The sequence below is a fragment of the Ptychodera flava genome, chromosome 21 (assembly GCF_041260155.1).
Source record: "Ptychodera flava strain L36383 chromosome 21, AS_Pfla_20210202, whole genome shotgun sequence".
NCBI lineage: Eukaryota > Metazoa > Hemichordata > Enteropneusta > Ptychoderidae > Ptychodera > Ptychodera flava.
The window spans coordinates 5704070-5723296 of record NC_091948.1 but is presented as its reverse complement, the minus strand read 5'-3'; the positions used below and the strand labels follow the sequence as shown (position 1 = coordinate 5723296).

The window sequence follows — 19227 nt, the reverse complement described above, 5'->3', positions numbered from 1 at the left end:
CTTATCCTTCATTTGATATCAGTACAGTTGCGTAAAACAAAATGTGATTTTATTTCATCTATTTTTGATTACATTGCTGCTGAAATTTCAAAACCGCACAGACTCTTGTGTCATGGTATTTTTTCCTTTGGTGAGTGAATTAAATCTAGCCTTGCGTAGTCGTACCTCTGGTTTGCAGAAGCGCTTGGTGTAATACTTATCATAGTCAGGATTCCCAGTTTGGAGATAAATATCACCTTTTGTAAACTTTATTCTCAAGCTGTAACAAAGCAACAACGTAGTTCAAAACCCTGCAATTTTGAAATTGCATTCAAGTGAGGCAAAATTTAAAGCGGCAAATATCTGACTTTAACCTACAAAATTACTAAATAAATGACATTGGCCGGGTACGAAATGCGTAAATCTTTGTTTATTACATACCCAAAAGAAAAAGAGAAATAGCAGATGACATTTTGTAGGAGCTTGTGTGCAACTTGAAAGTTAAACTACTGTCTTATATCATTAAATTTCAATAAATGGTGTACTCGTTTTAAATAAATTACGTAAAGAAGTCCTCCTTTAAGAGGGCTGTCTTTGAGTCACGCTAGATCACTAGAGGGCGTAGGACTTGAATTTTGAACATTTATGTGTTGGGAGTCTCAGCACCATTATCATTTCACAGAAATGTCTTCATATTTCTTAATGTGGAAAATTAACCATAGCGAGAAATATTTTAACGCAGAATCAACGCTCAGTGTGCTAGGATGTCAAATTGAAAACATTTCATCGTAGGATTTTACTTCATGCAGTATGAACCTAGAAAGTGAAAGACTTAAGCTTTTGCTCAAATTTTCCTCAAGGAATCTTTCAACCATTCTCTCTCAAAATTAGGAATAAAAATCGGGCGTCACCATGCAAATTTTGGTACTAGAGAAAAAAATAGCCCAAAATTTACCGATATCTAAAAATCAAAATGGCCGCCATCCCTGTGTTAACTCTATACGGACAATAAAATTTTCGAATTGCGAAAAACTAAGACTGTGAACAGTTTTCTTACACCAAGAGCTTTAAAATTAACCCCACTTGTGGCATATAAGAAAAGAAGTTTCAAAGTTTTAGAGTCCGAATAACTGTCCCCGAGGATTCTACCTTAAGGCATGAACAACCGATTGTCGTGCTAATTTCATAAACATGAAATATATGCAGAGCACGATGAATCTACACGTCCACATTTCACCATCTTTCTGAATGCAGATACTAAGTTTAGCGTCATCGTTCAGACGGTTTCTCAACGTCTTCGATGTTCTGAGGTTGGCTTTTCCCTTTGGTCTCTGGGAGTAATAAGACGAGAAGACCTGCGGCCGATGAAAGAACTCCAAATACAACCAATGGCAATGCCGGGTGAATGTTACCCTGTCGAAATAAACACAGATTGATAATGATATGTTTGTCATGATACACAGTGAAGGAAATCGTTTAGTCGATCTTTGCGGATTCAGAATCAGAGATGTAAAAAGAGATGGGGGAAAGAGTGTTCAACACTTATAGGTAGACGAAAACCAACTGCAATAAAGTGACAATTTGAATCGTGCATTATGTCCTCTGATTTTACACATTTATTCTGGATTCGTGTGTATGAATACAGTTCTGATTTGGAAGCCACTTGAATAATATGCGCTAATTCGCAGCAAAATTTATACTGGAGACAGTTTCAGGCTGTCGATTACTTTAGGTAGCGAGCCGTTTGTTGTTCATGAAGGCCATTTAACCTTTCTAACAAAGACATGCCACAGTTCAAATTAGGCTAATCGTTAGATTTAGACCCGTTCAAGGGGTATAAATCGCAACGTAAGGGAGTACGCGCCCCGAAAGTGAAAGACTTAAACGTTTGCTCAAACTTTCCTCAGTGAAAGTTTCAACCGTCCTCTTACCAAATCAGGAATAAAAATCGGGGGTCACTGTGCAAATTTTGGTACAAGAGAAACAAATTACCTGGCATTTACCGATATTTGAAATTCAAAATGGCCGCCATTCCTATGTTAACTCTATGGGGAAACGTATAATTTTCGATTCTCGAAAAACTAAGACGGTGAAAGTAATTCTTATACCAAAAGCTTTAAAATGAGCCCCCAACAAGGGGTTCAGAAAAGAATGGTAAAATTAGAGCCCGAATATCCGTCCCCGATCGGAGGCGCATTCTGACTTAAACGAAAACTAAATCTACAGAATATTAAAGCGAAGCAGACATCACTGTTCAAGATTCACTAGTCATCTTGTAAACTATCTAGTAAACTATCTCCGAACGTCGTTGCAGCGGTGTTTAACAGAAAAGGCGTGCCTTTCATCTCTCAGAGACCTAACTACAGCTGAGTTTCATTCGAAGGCATTCTTCACCAACTAGTATAAGTACATTAATAGTATTTACCAAGAACATTGTCAGAGGAGCTAGAATTCCCCCGACGCGAGATGAAAATGAAGAAACTCCAACACCGAGGTTTCTAGAAAGGAAAAACAATAATTAGGGTGACAATGTGTAATGCAACTAAAAATAGGTTTGATAGTTAACGTTACAATATATTATATATCATTATTACCATTTAATTCGTAAAAAACACTTAGAAACTAGTGTCTAGTAAGCAATAACGGCTCTTCGGTAACCCCTCGAGACAGGAAATACTTCAACGTTAAAGTCAGCACTGATTAAACTTCAGTAACATATTAGTAAAGTTATATATGAGTAGAAGTATGTAGAGTATCTTTGAAAGGCCATTTGTATAATTACAGCACGATGCTCGATAAATAGTAGACACAATAATACTATACCCGGACAGGTCATTTAAATAATTGTGCTAAATGTAGTACCAAGTACAATTTTGTACGTTCAATTCTGACACTCAATGGGCGAGGAGATTGGGGAAGAACGCAAGGAAAACAGGCAACGGATTTACCTGATGACGGTCGGGAATAATTCCGTTGAGTAAAGAAACACGATAGCGAATGACCCAGCAATACCAAATTTACCAATCATCGCCACGGTTACAATGAGCGGTGTCAAATCAGTTCCATTGGCTGAAATATACATACCATACAAAAATGTTTCAGCAAGTTTTTAACTCAGGAAACCTAAATATATCTAAATGTTATGATGATTTAGTATTTACCGAGTTCAAATTTCAAATTTTTAAATAATAAAATATGTTTTGTACAAGACTGTTAATCGTGGCAAATTCTGACAAGTGTCGAACAGTTGCGTATTGACGTGAAACTCTTTCCTGATTCTGAATGCAGTAAGCCAGTAAGCAAGTACCCAATTACGTCACAAAGATAACCTTATCTTCCCATACAGTTCATCAAGTTGTCAACTTACAAGTTTCCTCTGGTATGAAGCCAGTAATGATGCACGCAATTCCACCGACGACATGAAATATGCAGAGAGGTATTCGACGACCAAAACTGAAACACAACGTGTATAGCATGCACAGTAACCGGCACATTATAAAACTTCATCCTTTCTTTCTGCGATTCAATATTATTTTATATTGTTTACTCCGTAAGATGACTGAAATAAGGTTTTCGCTTCACTCAAACGCAGACGCAGGTACTTTCACAGAAAAAAAAACAGTATGATGCTAGATGAGAGAAAACTACATTTACAACCAATGGCTTCGTCCTCAGAGATAAAACATAACTCAGTCAACTCACACGTACACGACTTCCATACCTTTGGCAACCAATGAACATCATAGCTGGGTGTCAGATAAAAATGACGACTTACTAAGAGACTATTATAGCTGATAGAATGTAGGCTGGTATTTCAACTGCTCCACTGAGGAAAAAGTTTAAGTACCTGTTGCCGGCCAACAGGTCTGTGTTCAAAGACAGCCCATAGTAAACCAAACTATTGACAAGCCTGTAACAGATTTTAAAAGTGGGGTCAAAAGGGTACATTGCAATAATTCCCTTTTTTCAAGGGATAGATGATCAGCGAGGTGAATTTTCTGCCAAATTATTGGAGCTACTTGAGGAATGTGCCTTGTTGTCACTTGATGACCAATGTCACAGTAAATGCTGTTACGGATGGACATCGATTAATTAAATTAACTCTGACAATCAGTATCGTTAAAGCAAATAACGGTGATTAAACAATAGTTTGGCCGTTCTCATGTATGGACGATGTGACTGTTGATATAAACGGCTCTGTCAGTCATCAAAGTATCTTGCAAGGAAATTTACCGACTAGAGTACAATTTCACTGGAAAACAAAAGGCTATGACACCTCCATAATCCTCTTACAGAGTCGCACATACTTGATCCCTGGGATTGAGTCCCCACCTTTAAATTACGTAGCAATATCAGCGATGGAACAACCGCGGCTAAGCGTCTAAGTGAGATGAGAAACCGATAAATGGACAGGCAAATAAACAAAATAAACCGATGCTTTGATGGATCAGAAGGGCGTAATCGTTCAGAATCCCGAACAAAACTATAATTAAGTTATATGATTTCTAATGATAGCTGTTATATCTCTCGATGTAGGTCGCTAGTTAAAAATTGCGACTTACCATACAAAAATCATTACTAGCGTAAACTTCCTCAAGTTAGGTGTTCTGAACAGGTCTATTAAATTATACTTCTTGCTGTTTTTCACTGCGTCATGTTCGGTTTCAAACTTATTCTGGGGTTTCTCCTCGTCAAGTTTGGTTTCACTCGGTCTTCCATTTTCGTCCTGCTGCCGGTCACTTTCCACCCTCAGTTCCACTACCGCGGGGTCAGTTTCACCAACTTTGCATACCTGTGTGGTATCTCGGGTCTCGCTGACGACACACATCTGAGCAGCGGTGTCATCGGCACGGTTGGATCGGGTGAATGCATTTTCGGGAACGGCCACGCCATGGTACTTACCAATCCTACGGAGCGTTTTCTCAGCGTCTTTGAAGCGCCCCTTTGACATCAACCATCGTATTGATTCTGGTATAATCCTATGATAACAATAACATTAAGAAGTAAAAATATAGAATAGGTTTGTGTGAAAGTTTTACATTTGGACATTTCTGATATTTCTAAAGATAAAACTATACTTGGTGAATTATATACATCATATGTTTTAAATATATCTCGTATTATATAACAACGTAAATTTCTTCAAGTACAAATAAAGTAATAACATCCGTCCAGTTTCATCAATCAGTAGACTATATATATATATATATATATATATATATATATATATATATATATATATATATATATATATATATATATATATATATATTGCTATACGTGGAACTTGTCGTGATTACTCTACAGACTGTTTCGTGCGCTTGGCAATCGTCAGGAGTGATGTTGGCGGGCTCGTTGCTACCTATATATAGGGTCAGGTGTATATGCAAACGAGGCGGTTGTTCTGGCGCGTTCAAGTGTTAATGAGAAGGAATTTGCTTGTATGTCTACATTTCGAAAGAAATTCTGTACGTTTGTTGAGCAGTGTTGACTTGTATGAGTTGATAATATGACATTTCTCCGTGATGCAGAGGTTACAGCGTTTTGTCTTGGTTGAGTAAGGCTGGGCTCTGTCAATGATAGACCATGTGACGTTGTATTTTGTGTTGCTGTCCTTGAGGGTCCATATGTATTTTGAGAGTTCCGTGCTGTTCCTGTGTTTTGATGTTTTGAAAGTATATTTGTGATATGTATATCTTGTTTTGTTTTGAAAGGTGAGTCCGTATATATATATATATATATATATATATATATATATATATATATATATATATATATATATATATAGTGTATGTGTGTGGATATTATTCACACATGTATCTATATTATTCTAAATAAAACATTCACACAGAACTAACGCGCTGTAGACACTGTTCGTGCAATGCTAATATCTCTTTATACGTTTTCCCTGATACGACTGCCAATGCCTGAGTTTCACTCACCACCAAAGTGGGATCGACAGGACGGCGGGTATTGATATTGCCAATTGCAGGTATCTCCAGTTTCTAATATAATACGCCATCAACGGTAAAAGCATTATGCCACTGGCCCAGAAGAGAGTAAGGTTAATTCCTGCGTACGTCCGCCAGCGAGGAGTGAACATTTCCGTTACCATGACGTAAGATGTGATGTCGACCCCCTAAAAGTCGAAACGTGAGACGCAATTAACATTCTTATTCCATTTAAGGTAGTATATATGCGTCTCGAAAGTAAATGACAAACTTTGCTCCAACGTTTCTTAAGGAATATTTCAACCATTCTCTTTCAGAATCAAGAATAAAAATAAGGGGTCATCGTGCAAATGTTGGTACTAGAGAAACAAATAACCCAAGATTTACCAATATTTTAAAATTCAAAATGGCCGCCATCCCTGTGTTAACTGTATGGATAAAAATAAAAATTGTTGAATTTTGAAAAACTAAGCGGATGAAAAGTTTTCTTACACCAAGAGCTTTAAAATGAACCACCGCAAGTGGTGTATCAGAAGAGAATTGTAAAAGTTTGAGAGGCGAGTCCTACCTTATGTGATCGTAATTTTTGTGTACACTAATATAGAAGACCTGTTACCCCTTTAAAGAAAATTCATTTTAACTATCCTCTGATGTCACTTTTTCTAGCCAGTGGGAACTAGACGTATATCAGTTTCTTGTCACGTGACCGTGACGTGTTCTGGCGAATAACAAACTTTCAACATTAAAGAGTAATACGGTCAATACATAAATATTGTATTCGCTCGGCCACGATATCAGCGGGAAAAAGCATTGTCAAAATGTTTGACAACAAATAAAATTATTTGTTTTGAAAGGTATTTCAGGCATATTGTCACAGAATTATAGTCAAATCGACAATCTTGTTACATCGGTTTCTAGAGAGCGAAAAGCATAATTTTACGTGAGAGACATCAACAAAAGTCAGTAGTATTGGGAGAAAAGTGCAAAATAATCACATACCTGCTCAATAAATCCAACGAAGAACCTAACAACAGTGAAAGAAATATAATTCTGCGTAAAAGCTACTCCAACAGCGAAGACTAGTTGTGTCCATATGGAAAACAACCAGACTGGTTTCCTTCCGAATATGTCCGATAGCTGTCCGAAGGTTACCGAACCAATCATGACGCCTGACATAAAAACCGCTTGTGATATATCCACGTAAGCACTTTTGTCACAGACCAGGTCCCACTGTGGAGTAAAATGAATCGTTATGAAACGTATACCGCCGTTACAACAGCGAATTTTCTCTTGAAAAGAACGAACAATTGTCGCAGTCGCAACTGGGATGTTACGATGTAATGTTTCCTGTGGTAGTATGCGCCTCGAAAGTGAAGGACTTAAACTTTAAGTTTTCTCAAACTTTCCTCAATGAAACTTTTGACCATTCATTTTCTTACCAACATAACAATAAAAATAAGGGGTCACCATGCAAAATTTGGTACCAGAGAGACAAATTACCCATGACTTAGCGATATTTCAAAATGGCCGCTATCCCAGTGTTAAAATCTATTGGGAAAAATAAAATTTTCGATTTTCAAAAAACTAAGACGGTGAAAACCTTTCTTTTTTTTTTTTTTTTTTTTTTTTTTTTTTTTTTTTTTAACGTTTTTATTGGAGTTATCAAAAATTTTCAAATACATGTCTCATTAAATCTGAGAAAAAAAAAGACATTACAGAAATCAATAAAGTAGTGATCATACATCATTATTGTGTATGTCTGTTGTGCTAGGGTCTTGGTGGATATTAGTACTGTAGATTCTCCACTTTTTATTATGGGCAAAAATTTTATCTTTTCTCAAGGCAATGTGATACTCAGTTTTTTGTATAGAGTTCACAAATCTTTTGTATGCTGTAAAGTTAGGCAAGGTCTTTTTACAACGACAAATATAAATGTACCTTTTACCAATAAGCAGTAGGAAATTCACAATACTAGAAAGTTTGGGATCACCTAGTATGATCTGCCATATTTTTGGTCTTACTCTCAATTTTAATTTTTGTCCCCATAACATGAAAAATGCTTCCCAAAATAGTTGCACATGTTGACAATCATGTAAAATATGGAGTAAAGTTTCTTCTTTGTTCTTGCAGAAAGAACAAAGAGCATTATCAACTGTGGGTATGTTCATTTTACTCAGTCTAGCATTCGTATACAGGATATTGTGTAAAATTTTAAACTGAAATTCTCTCAACTTACAGTCGATAGTTACCTTAAATGGAAGATGATAAATTTCGTTCCAGTTAGTAACATTGATTTTAATTCATGTTCAAAATACAGTTCTGATTTTGGTGGTATAAAATTAATGTCATTAATCAGCTGTGTGATTACTTTTATATTACACAGTTCCACACTGATTGACCTGTGTTTCGATACAATTTTTACTTCATCTTCATCATCAGCTGTACTTTGCTGATTCACTTGTATGTTGGCTGGGATAACACTTTTTAGTCCAAACCATTTCAAAATGGATGATTGAGGGATACCATTATTGTGTACAGAATCCCAGTCCCGCTTTTGGCCATTTCGTTGTACAATTGTTCTAAATATAGGAATCCTGCATCTACAAAATCCTGGTAAAAAATAGAACGTTTTCCAATCAAAATATCCTTATTGTTCCATAAAATAGTTTTTCTTGGATTCAAATTATTTTCACAGTGTGGTTTTTTCAAATTTACCTCTTCCCATGTTTTCAACATACTGTAAAGAAACCACTGATTTCAATGGCAGTAATTCTACTTTAAAATTACATTTCAGTAATAACTTTAAACCTCCAACTGGTTTTAGTAAACTAGTAAAAAATAGTTTCCATGGTGGTTATTTTGTTCATTAAAATACCTTCTGATCCAATCTATTCTTGTGGCATTATACATTGCAAAAATATTTGGCATTCTTAGTCCTCCATTTTCTACATTTCCTACCATTGTGTACCTGGCAACCTTATCTGGACCTTTCCATAGAAATTGAAATAACATTTTGTTAATTTCTTTTAGTTTGTTTTTAGGAACCATAGTCATACTCATAATATATTGAATTTGGGACAGGGCTAATGATTTAATTATCTGAATTTTACCCAGTAAGGTGAGATCTCTAGTTTTCCACATGTTTAAGGTAGTTTGTAGTTTTCTATTGGTCCAACAGTATTCAGCTTGCCAGCTATCTCATGGTCGTGTGATACATAAACACCAACCATTTTTATAGGGCCTTTTGGCCATTTTACCCGGAGGGGAGTTTTCTTCGATTTTTTCATAGTACCTAGCCACATGGCTTCAGACTTATCATAGTTGATCTTCAGACCAGAAACTTTATGGAATTTTTCAAGAAGACCAAAGAGATGTTTTGCAGATTTTATGTCATGCAAGAAACATGTCAAGTCATCTGCGAATGTAGCATTTTTTATCTGTTGATTATTTATATTTATACCTCTAATATTGTTATTGTTACGCATTGAAATCAAAAACAATTCCAAACTCAGAATAAAGAGAGCCGGAGAAATACAGTCTCCTTGTCTGACACCTCTGCCCAATGAGAGTACCCAGTGGATGTACCTCTATTCATTACACAACTGGAGATGTTTCTGTACAGTGATTTTATCCATTTTATGAAACTTTCTCCAAAATTAAAAGACTTCAATGAATTTATCAAAAATTTCCATTCCAGACTATCAAATGCTTTCTCGAAATCTATAGTTAGTAGAAGTCCGGGTAATTTCCTCTCATCTGTATATGTCATAATACTTTCAACCAGTCTTATCACATCCCCAATGTATCTATTTTTAACAAATGCAGACTGTGTCTCATGAATTATTTTGGTAACACTTTATGTAATCTTTTAGCCAAACATTTTGTAGCAATTTTATAGTCTGCATTGAGTAATGACACTGGCCTCCAATTTTTATATATCTACGATCTTTTCCTTTTTCTCCAAGAGAATGATCACTCCTTGTCTTTGTGATGTAGAGAATTCCCCTTTTTGATAACTGTGATTTAAGGCATTCACTAAGTGATTGCCAAGTAGAGGCCAAAAATGTCTATAAAAGTCTGCCGTGAGACCATCATTGCCTGGCGTTTATTGTTGGGCATTTCTTTCAAAGCTATCCATGCTTCATCTAGAGTAATCAAACCTTCACAAAGATCAGACTCTTCCTGAGAAAGTTTTGGAATATTTGGATTGTTTAGAAACAGATCCTCAATTTCTGCAGTAGCAGTGGGGTCACCAGTCTGAGATCTAGATGTATATAATTCTTTATAAAAATTCAACATTTCATTGTTTATGCTTTTAATATCGTTCAGAGGTGTATCATCTTCCATGGAAAACAACTTATTTATTTCAGATTTTTTTCCATGTGCCCTCTCCAACCCTAGGAAGTATTTGTTACTTTTTTCCCCATACTCATACCAGTTACAATGGGATCTAATTATGCACCCTTCAATAATATGATCCAACTCAGTCTGGAGGTCATCCTGTGTGCTTTGATATTGATCAGTAGTATCATCAGTGGGGTTTGTTGCCAAGGTTTCTGCCAGCTTTTTCAATTTTTGTTCAAGATGAAAGATTTTTTGTTTTCTTTCTCTTGCTTTCTTTTTGCTAAACTTCATAGTCATTTCTTTAATTTTAAATTTAACCCAATCCCACTTTGTTCCCAGGTCAACGATTTCTTGATCATTCACCCACTGAGGAAAATTCTCTTCTATTAGTTTTATGTAGTCTGTATCTCTCAGCAAGCTATTGTTGAATTTCCAGTAAGATGGACCTCTTTGGATTTCTTCCCTTTGTAATGTCAACACAATGGCTGAATGGTCCGAGAAAACACAGGGCTCAATTGTGGCATTACTTATCACTGATTGCAAGCTATCATTAATAAGAAAATAATCTAGTCTACTCTGAACTAGAGTAGGGTTGAAACGTTTCCATGTGTAGGCTTTTTTTGTGGGGTTTAAAACTCTCCAAATGTCAATCAAATCAAATGCCTCTAGGATTTCCTCCAATGCTTTCATTGAATCATTCCAGGGAGTTGGATTCCCTCCATATCTGTCAAGATTGATATCTCGTACAAGATTATGGTCCCCTCCCCAAATGATAACACTCTCTGGATCTGTAATAAAATCCTTTAGTTGTGTGAAAAGTGCACCCAAGAAGGCAATGTGACTTGTCTGGTCATTAGGTGCGTAAGAATTAATCAGTATGTGGTGTTTTCATCTATAACAGCATCGATAATAAGAAATCTCCCCTCTGGGTCTGAATAAAGTTTATGTATATCAAAATTAATATTCCTAAAGATCGTAATAACTCCCCTGCTGAGATTTGTACCATGTGAGAACTCCATATGTCCTCGTAATTGACTGGACCAGCGTTTCACAGTTTTACATGTGCTATGGGTTTCTTGAAACATTATTATGTTGGCATTACTGTCCCTCACCCATTTAAATACCTTTTTCCGTTTTTTGTACCCACCGAGGCCCCTAGCATTCAATGATATTACTTTGATTTTAGACATACCAAATCTAGTTTTGTTTCTTTCATGTTTTCCCAGATTTTAGTATTCATAACTCCTTTTTGTCATAAAAACAGAACAAACACAAAACAGGACTAAACGGACAAACATAAATCAGATAAATACCTGACAAAACTACATTAGAAAAACAAACACAAAGTGTCTGTGGTTGATGGTACCACAGACGTGACCCATAAACACCTTTGGGTCTATATACCATGTCTCAGACACAGGCTCCTACCCTGATCATCATTACAATAGTAAAATTTTGTAAAAAACAGCAATAATAAGAAACTCTATCAATAACAGTTTAACCTCGATTAGAAAATCTGCGTGTATCGTTTTAAAGGTTGTATTCGACCAGACGGCGTCGATCGAAAGAGCAAATAAATAGGAAACCGAAAGCGTTAACAACAGTTGGGTTTCCACACATACTTTTCAAAGTTACATAATCTGTTGAGCAGCTACAGTGTAAATTACACAAACAACGCAATACTTTCCTGAAGTATCACTATCATGTGCTGGCGCAAACTATTCAGTTCATGTTGCAAATCAGATGCAAACAGTCAGTTCTACATTTCTGCTCCGCGGCGCTGTAGTTCAATCGTATTGCTGACCGTTGATATAGAGTTTGCCGTTTACGAATCTTGGCCTTTTACCTTGTTCATAGGCTTTTTTCATCACGTCTCCTAGTTCACACTTTCGCTTGTAGTCAGAGGGGCACAGATCCTCCGTGACAAAAATGCCTGATCCTTCGAGTGCACGTCTTGCTTTCATCAACACCTTCAGTCGCTCTGGGCGCTTCATGAACTTTACGATGATGTGGCTCGGTTGACCAGCACCTCCCCTTCTGTTTGCTGTTGCCTTTCCTGTGCGCGTGCGGTGTGCGTTTTCCAACATGGCGGTGGCGTTTTCGAATCCAAGTTTATCTTCAAGTAGATCTGCCAATATTTGTGTACAGTTCTCTCCCTCTCTCTCTTGTATCCCTCCAAAGCGGAGATTGAAACTTCTGGAGTACCGCTGCAAACGGATATTTTCTTCAGTGGTTGTTTTTAGTTTGGAGTCAAGAGCCTGGATAATGAGTTCGAGATCTTTGATGCGTTTCTCTGTGACCACGTGGTCGTTCTTCAATTCGTCGATGTCCTTGGCCGAGTGCTCTAATGACTTTTCAAAGTTGTCTTGTTTTTCCTCGATACTTACAAGTCTTTCTCTGAAGTGTTTCTGTTCATTTGCGGCTTTATCTATCTTTTCTTCCATCCTTTGGAGGGTGGCCTTGACGAACTGTTCGAATTCACCTTTGCCGTGGTCGTGCATCTTGTCGGTTGTTCTCGACTGCTCTTCGTCATCCGTCCGATCCGAATTATCCTGTTGGTGGTCACGTGCTCTGGCAGTGGCATGGCTGTTGAAGTTGAGAGTCTTCTGTTGAGTTGTCTTTGTGCTCTCTTTACCTGATTTTCCTTTCGGTGGCATGGTTTTCACTCCTTCAGTCGATGCTTGCTACTTTTATATGTCCTTTAGTGGTAAAACTATTCTGGATAATACTAGTTGTGCTGTATATTTTACTGGGTATTTCGGAGCAACACGATCAGTGGTGCACGCTCATGTCGGTGACCCCTGACCTCCTGTGAAAACCTTTCTTACACCAAGAGTTCTAAAATGAGCACCCATCAAGTGGTATATAGATCAGAAGAGAATCGATAAGATTTGAAAGCCCGAATATCTGTCCCCGAGACACATTCTACCTTAAATCACTTCCAATGTACCTAGGGTCTCCAGGCAAACACACTAAATATAACCGTTTAATCAATTACGGAACCCTTAATCTTCTCAGTGTGTGTATATATATATATATATATATAATATATATATATATATATATATATCAAGACAGGTATTCCTGTATTCATTGATATCGAACACTCAATAACGTATTTGCCTTGTCCAAATTCACTTTGCAATCAACATTTGACTTGAGTGCCCATTTTTGATCGAAATAAAGTATTGTTGAAACGGCGCATCGTCATATACCACAGGTCTCTGCCTGGAAACAAATTCTGGCTAACAGTAGGTTCGTGGAGCAGGTAAATGCTCTGGTTGGCGACAATAATAATAATAATAACAAGGCAGTATTGCTGAAGGCAATGAGTACTTGGGCCGTGATAGAGTAATTTTGAGGACAATATATACTACTATTCAAATATGGTCTTGAATTTCCTCCTGTCAATGAGGCATTTGATTAACTGGTTATTAACGAAGCAATAGCATGACAACGGCAAAATATGTCTAGCAACTTTTGTGGAGTTTGAGGCAGGGGTTCTTTATTTATTGCGGGAATTGCTTAAACTCCTTAAATATTCAAATTACAGCAAATTTCTTTTGTTCTCGATGGTAGATGTCTAATATTTAGATGGGCATATTTAGATTTCTACCCTATAGTTATCCCTATATACCAAAAATCGGACATCCAGCTCTATTGGCTTGCTCAAATTAGATATGCGCATAATTAATGAGGTACAATATGTGGTGTCATAAGGTGTCCCATCATACCATTTATGAAGGGTGTAGCACTTGTGGTTACTGAGTTGTGGACAAATATATATATTTGAGGTCAAAGGTCATCGAGGTCACATGACATTTTGTCAAATAATTGTATTGCTAAGTTATTCCTATATACCAAAAATCAGACCTCTAGCTCTATTGGCGCGCTCATAATTAATGAGGTACAATATGTGGTGTCATAAGGTGTCTTATCATACCAAATATGAAGGATGTAGCACTTGTGGTTACTGAGTTGTGGACAAATATATATTTGAGGTCAAAGGTCATTGAGGTCACGTCACATTTTGTCATAATAATTGTATTGCTAAGTTATTCCTATATACCAAAAATCAGACCTCTAGCTCTATTGGCTCGCTCAAAATAAGATATGCACATAATTAATGAGGTACAATATATGGTGTCATAAGGTGTCCTTTCATACCAAATATGAAGGGTGTAGCACTTGTGGTTACTGAGTTGTGGACAAATATGTATATTTGAGGTCAAAGGTCATTGAGGTCACGTGAAGTTTTGTCAAACAAATTATATTGTTAACTTATCCCTATATATACCAGAAATCAGACCTCTTGCTCTATTGGCTCGCCCATAATTAGATATGCACATAATTATGGCGTACAATATGTGGCATCATAAGGTGTCCCATCATACCAAATATGAAAGGTTTAGCACTTGTGGTTACTGAGTTATGGACAATAATGTATATTGAGGTCAAAGGTCACCAAGGTCACATGATATTTTGTCAAAATGTCTGAGATATCTGCGTGAACCGATGGACTCACTGATGGACTCACGGACGGATATGAGCCAATCTATAAGCCCCCTGGACTTTATCCGTGGGGACAAAAAAACTGTGTCACTGCATCCTTTAGGCAATATGATACGATGAGAAACTAAATTTTTATTTTTCTTGGCATCATACATGCGAGTCTATGGAGAACTGCCTTATACATGGGAGTCTATGGAGGTGTAAACTAAAAAGTCCTCTAACACGGCCAAATTTGATAGCATTGTGAAACAAATCGACGTGCATCTGTATGGGGTTGGGTACTAGGCGTGAACGGACGGACGGACGCACGGACATGACCAAACCTATAAGTCCCCTCGGACTTCGTCCGTGGTGATTAAAAACAACGCAACAGTTATTACAGCTACACCGGCGGCACAGGTGTCCGGAGTTGCCGGTGTACATGCATAGAGAGAATGGGTCTCTATGCATGTACACCGGCAACTCCGGACACCTGTGACCGGCAGTAGGTTCATATCCAGAGCCCCGTACGGTCTGCCGCCGTCGCTTGAAAACAATCTCATGCTCCCGGCCATATGGGCAGCTGGCCGGATGCATGACTTCCCGGAGAAGGCGAGCTGTCACGTTCAAGCTCAGGATTATTTGTCGATCAAATTTCAGTAAATTTACCTTTAGGCTGAAATTTCGCCGAAGTTTGACAAAATTACACCGATTTTTCAGGTTCATATGCGACATTTTTGAGTTTTGAGTGCAGACAGAAATAAGTTTTGAGGCAACATGGCTGCGACCCTATGTTGACCCCTAGCCCTGCGTACGATGCTATGTGCTACAGCTAACACACAGCATCGTACGCAGGGCCAGCGAGAGAGTTGCCGACATCGACGGTTATTTACGAGAAGTGAATAAAAGACTGTCATTTTTGGAAGCGATCGAGTAGCTGAGGTAGGCTGGGATTCGACTTGGGCCCACGAACGCTGAATTTCGGCAGTAATTTGGCTTTTTACGTCAAGTCCCAAAATGGATTTGAAGTCACCGACCCAACGTACGGGTCTTTGCAGGGCTGTGGTGAGCGGGGGCGGTTAGCTGTAGCGGAACACACAGCATCGTACGCAGGGCTAGTTGACCCCCAAGTGAAAATGTGTTCGCGATCAAATCTTCCTATATTTTTTTCAGAATTTTCAACAAAATCATTGCTTCTTACATCTTTTGTAAAATATAAAATACTAAAATAAAACTGCGATGTGCCATGTCTCCAGATTTCTAAAATATCGTTCGTTGACCGTTCGACGCAAACTTGTGACGCAGTTGAAATTCAATACTGACCGCCAAATAATCTTAATGAGACGAGATCAGTCTAGACATCTCCAAATTATCCAACCATTCGCATTGGAGTTCAGCTCGCTTAGAGTATCATAACATTTTTCGGCCTTCTTTTAGATCGACCCTAATCTCCCATTTAGGAAATAAATACACAAGCTACCTCGACAAAACTTCGTGCACCATCCAAGACCAAACGCACTACAAATCTGTCTTGACGTCATCATCTCCTTACATGGTAATCGGCTACCGTATTTTTTAGCAAAGGGGACACAGAATACGTCGGAGTATTCAGTTTCAAAACGTATTACATTGTGTGATGTTGTCAAAAAAAAGTCATGTTACTGCAGTGGTATAAATTACAAAACACAAAAGTTCAAATCAGTTTATTTTGGACTGGCTTTACCCAACATTTCATATTGTTTCTTATGCCAGATTTGACCACGTGCTTACTGGCGACCCCTTTTCATGCAAATTTTGTGTCAAATGATGTGTTCCCTGGAAAAACAAACGTACGATTTCTAAATGAAGGAGGCGAAATTTGCCCTCAAGACTCGAAAACACCCTTCTGGGGTGTACCTAGCTATTTTGAACGAGCTTCTCGAATCTGCAGCTCTATTTCGAAATGATGGTCTGGTTTTCTCAGCTCAAGGATAAGTGTTCTCCATCGCTGTGGGCATTACTATTCTCAACCGGGGGTACAGTTTCCAGTCGTAATGTTTTTCATTGTGTCCGGGATATAAAACCTTTCCTTTTCAAACTTTCTCTTTGATTAACACTAATCCACATCTTGTCAGTGATTAACATGTTTCAAGTTTAAATGTTAAATTCTGGTCTCGACCCCTCCTGTTCGACCAAACCGAAATTACCCTCCCACTTTGGCTCGTCCAGTGGGTGTAGCAAGGGTCGTGCCATCGCCTAGGAAACGGAGGGTGCATTAATTGTTGCATTTCGATGCACATTTTGATTATATTCAGAAGATTTTGTGGCAAAAACTCAGATAGAGAAGCATTTATATTCACATCTCACTTATTCAAGACTGGCTGAGAGCAGCACTTCCATTCAGTTAACATCATTACGCCATTTATTATGCCAAGAAAGATGAAGCCAATACATTTCGCCCTCCCTGGTCTCAGCCAGAAATGGTTATACCTTACAGTTTTTTCCCACGGAATGAAAACAAATGTACTTGGGCTGAGGCCCAAGTACAATAATCATCATCATCATCATCATCATCATCATCATCATCATCATCATCATCATCATCATCATCATCATACTTTATTTCGAGAACCAGCTCATATGACAAACTAAAATGTTTAAAAAAAGACTAAAAAATTAACAAAGCTAGGATTTAAAAGCAATCTTAGTACAATCTCTGAAAATGAAACGACGCGCCATCAATAACGAGTAGGTAGCGGAAATCTGGGTACATGTGTATTTGTGGAGAGAGAAAGATGAGAGACTTCAGAAGCAACGTCGATTGCTTCCGATTTGACACGATACGTTACGTAAGAAGATATAATTGTTGTCTTTTTGTCACTTTGAAGATTAAAAAATCACTCAGACATTATTTAACCAATGCACCCATAATAGTCTTTGAAATCATTGCAAAATTGCACACCATATCAACGACAATAGGAACACGAAAAAAAAAAACATCAATAATAAAATATCAATAATAATGATAATATCCCATAAGCGCAATTATCTTTATCATCACATTTAGAACGTCACCTTTGGTATACATATCTAATACATATAGATGAACACGAGTCGCGGACTGTAGTATCCAGTTCCAGATCTTGCGTATCAATGTTTACATCTAGAGTTGTAAGGTCATGCGTGTGCTGGCTGCGGTAACCGTTGTAAATATTGTTTAAGTAAACATTTCACAAGGGATGCATTTTGCCTAATTTTCCTTCGATATCACATAGCATTGATAATGTATTCACAAAGACTTAACGTTTGTTTCAAGTAAATATGCACATGGTATTCTGGGTTATATTTTTCTGACTAGTACTGCTAGTAGCTGATGTGAGTTCGTTGGGCCTGACGACCGGGCTGTCACACACTGCAGTACCGGCGGTCGCTCGACGCATTTTGAGTATAGTCATGCAGCAGCGCTTACACTTACCTCGGTGACTATAGTGATTTCGTCCGGAGGGTCATACTCCCAGCCATCGGTACACGACACCGTATTGTTGCTAGCCGAGGTGTAGTTTTCGTACATTAAACAACTGCTGTACACATGTTGACCGTCTGTAGAGTCGGCCTCCACAGGTATGGACTCATTCAGTTGAACGCCCTCCGGGACATGGCAGAGGTGAGAGGGGGTGCCCCCAAGGAAAGTGATTCCGAGAACGTGCCACACAGAGATAACTTGTCCGAAGACACAAATTAGAAAATAGACAATGAGATGGTAACAACCACACTCGCCAACTAAGGTGTAAGCTTCATCGACTTCCATGATGCAAGTTATACAACTGGCGCTTTTTTACAACAAGCGACCTTTGACCCCCAGATTGTAAAAGCTTCAGTAGGTAAGAATCATGAATGTAAACAATCATACTACTTCAGTTGTACCTATCCCGTATCAAACCTGACTGCAGATTTACCACTAGAGAAACATCGCTCACAGTCAATATATATCATATTTTTTTACAGCAAACTATACCACTCTGTCTACGATGGATGTACTTCTGTAAAAACTACAACATCACACGTCTGAACCCAGCAGAGCATAATCCTGATTCTTTGCCTTACACTTGCCACAATTTCCTTTTTTACCCACCAAGTTCTGTGGATCCTTTTGGTTATTTTGCCTATAAGGGCGCTTTTCAACAAAAATGTCAACGTCGGCTTCATTCACAAACAACTCTTGGGGGGGGGGGGGTGAGGGACTCTTTATAAATTCTCGATTATTTTTTAAATATCCCCCGACAACCTCAAAAATATTTCATAATAATTTTGAAGTCCCTTTCTAAAATGTAATTCATATATTCAGTCCACAGAACGGTGGCAGTCGACAGCACATTCCAATTCCTGGACATGACAAAACATTTGTCATCTCGTCTTGAAACACAAGAAAACTGATTTAAAAAATGGAAAAAATAGGTGACATCCCCCTCACGTGTCACAAAAC

At 37.9% G+C, this 19227-nt stretch overlaps 1 protein-coding gene across 1 annotated transcript; it reads right to left on the bottom strand.

Moving 5' to 3' along the window:
• Positions 1 to 390: 390 nt before the first annotated feature.
• On the bottom strand, positions 391 to 18568 carry LOC139121203 (organic cation transporter protein-like). The gene is made up of 9 exons (XM_070685901.1): positions 18220 to 18568; positions 6930 to 7160; positions 5922 to 6118; positions 4542 to 4958; positions 3755 to 3889; positions 3347 to 3432; positions 2928 to 3048; positions 2405 to 2477; positions 391 to 1392 (listed from the first exon to the last, which is right to left on the bottom strand). Exons 1-9 carry the CDS (start codon positions 18550 to 18552, stop codon positions 1249 to 1251), a joined length of 1737 nt encoding a protein of 578 aa, XP_070542002.1. The 5' UTR covers positions 18553 to 18568; the 3' UTR covers positions 391 to 1248.
• Positions 18569 to 19227: the final 659 nt, after the last annotated feature.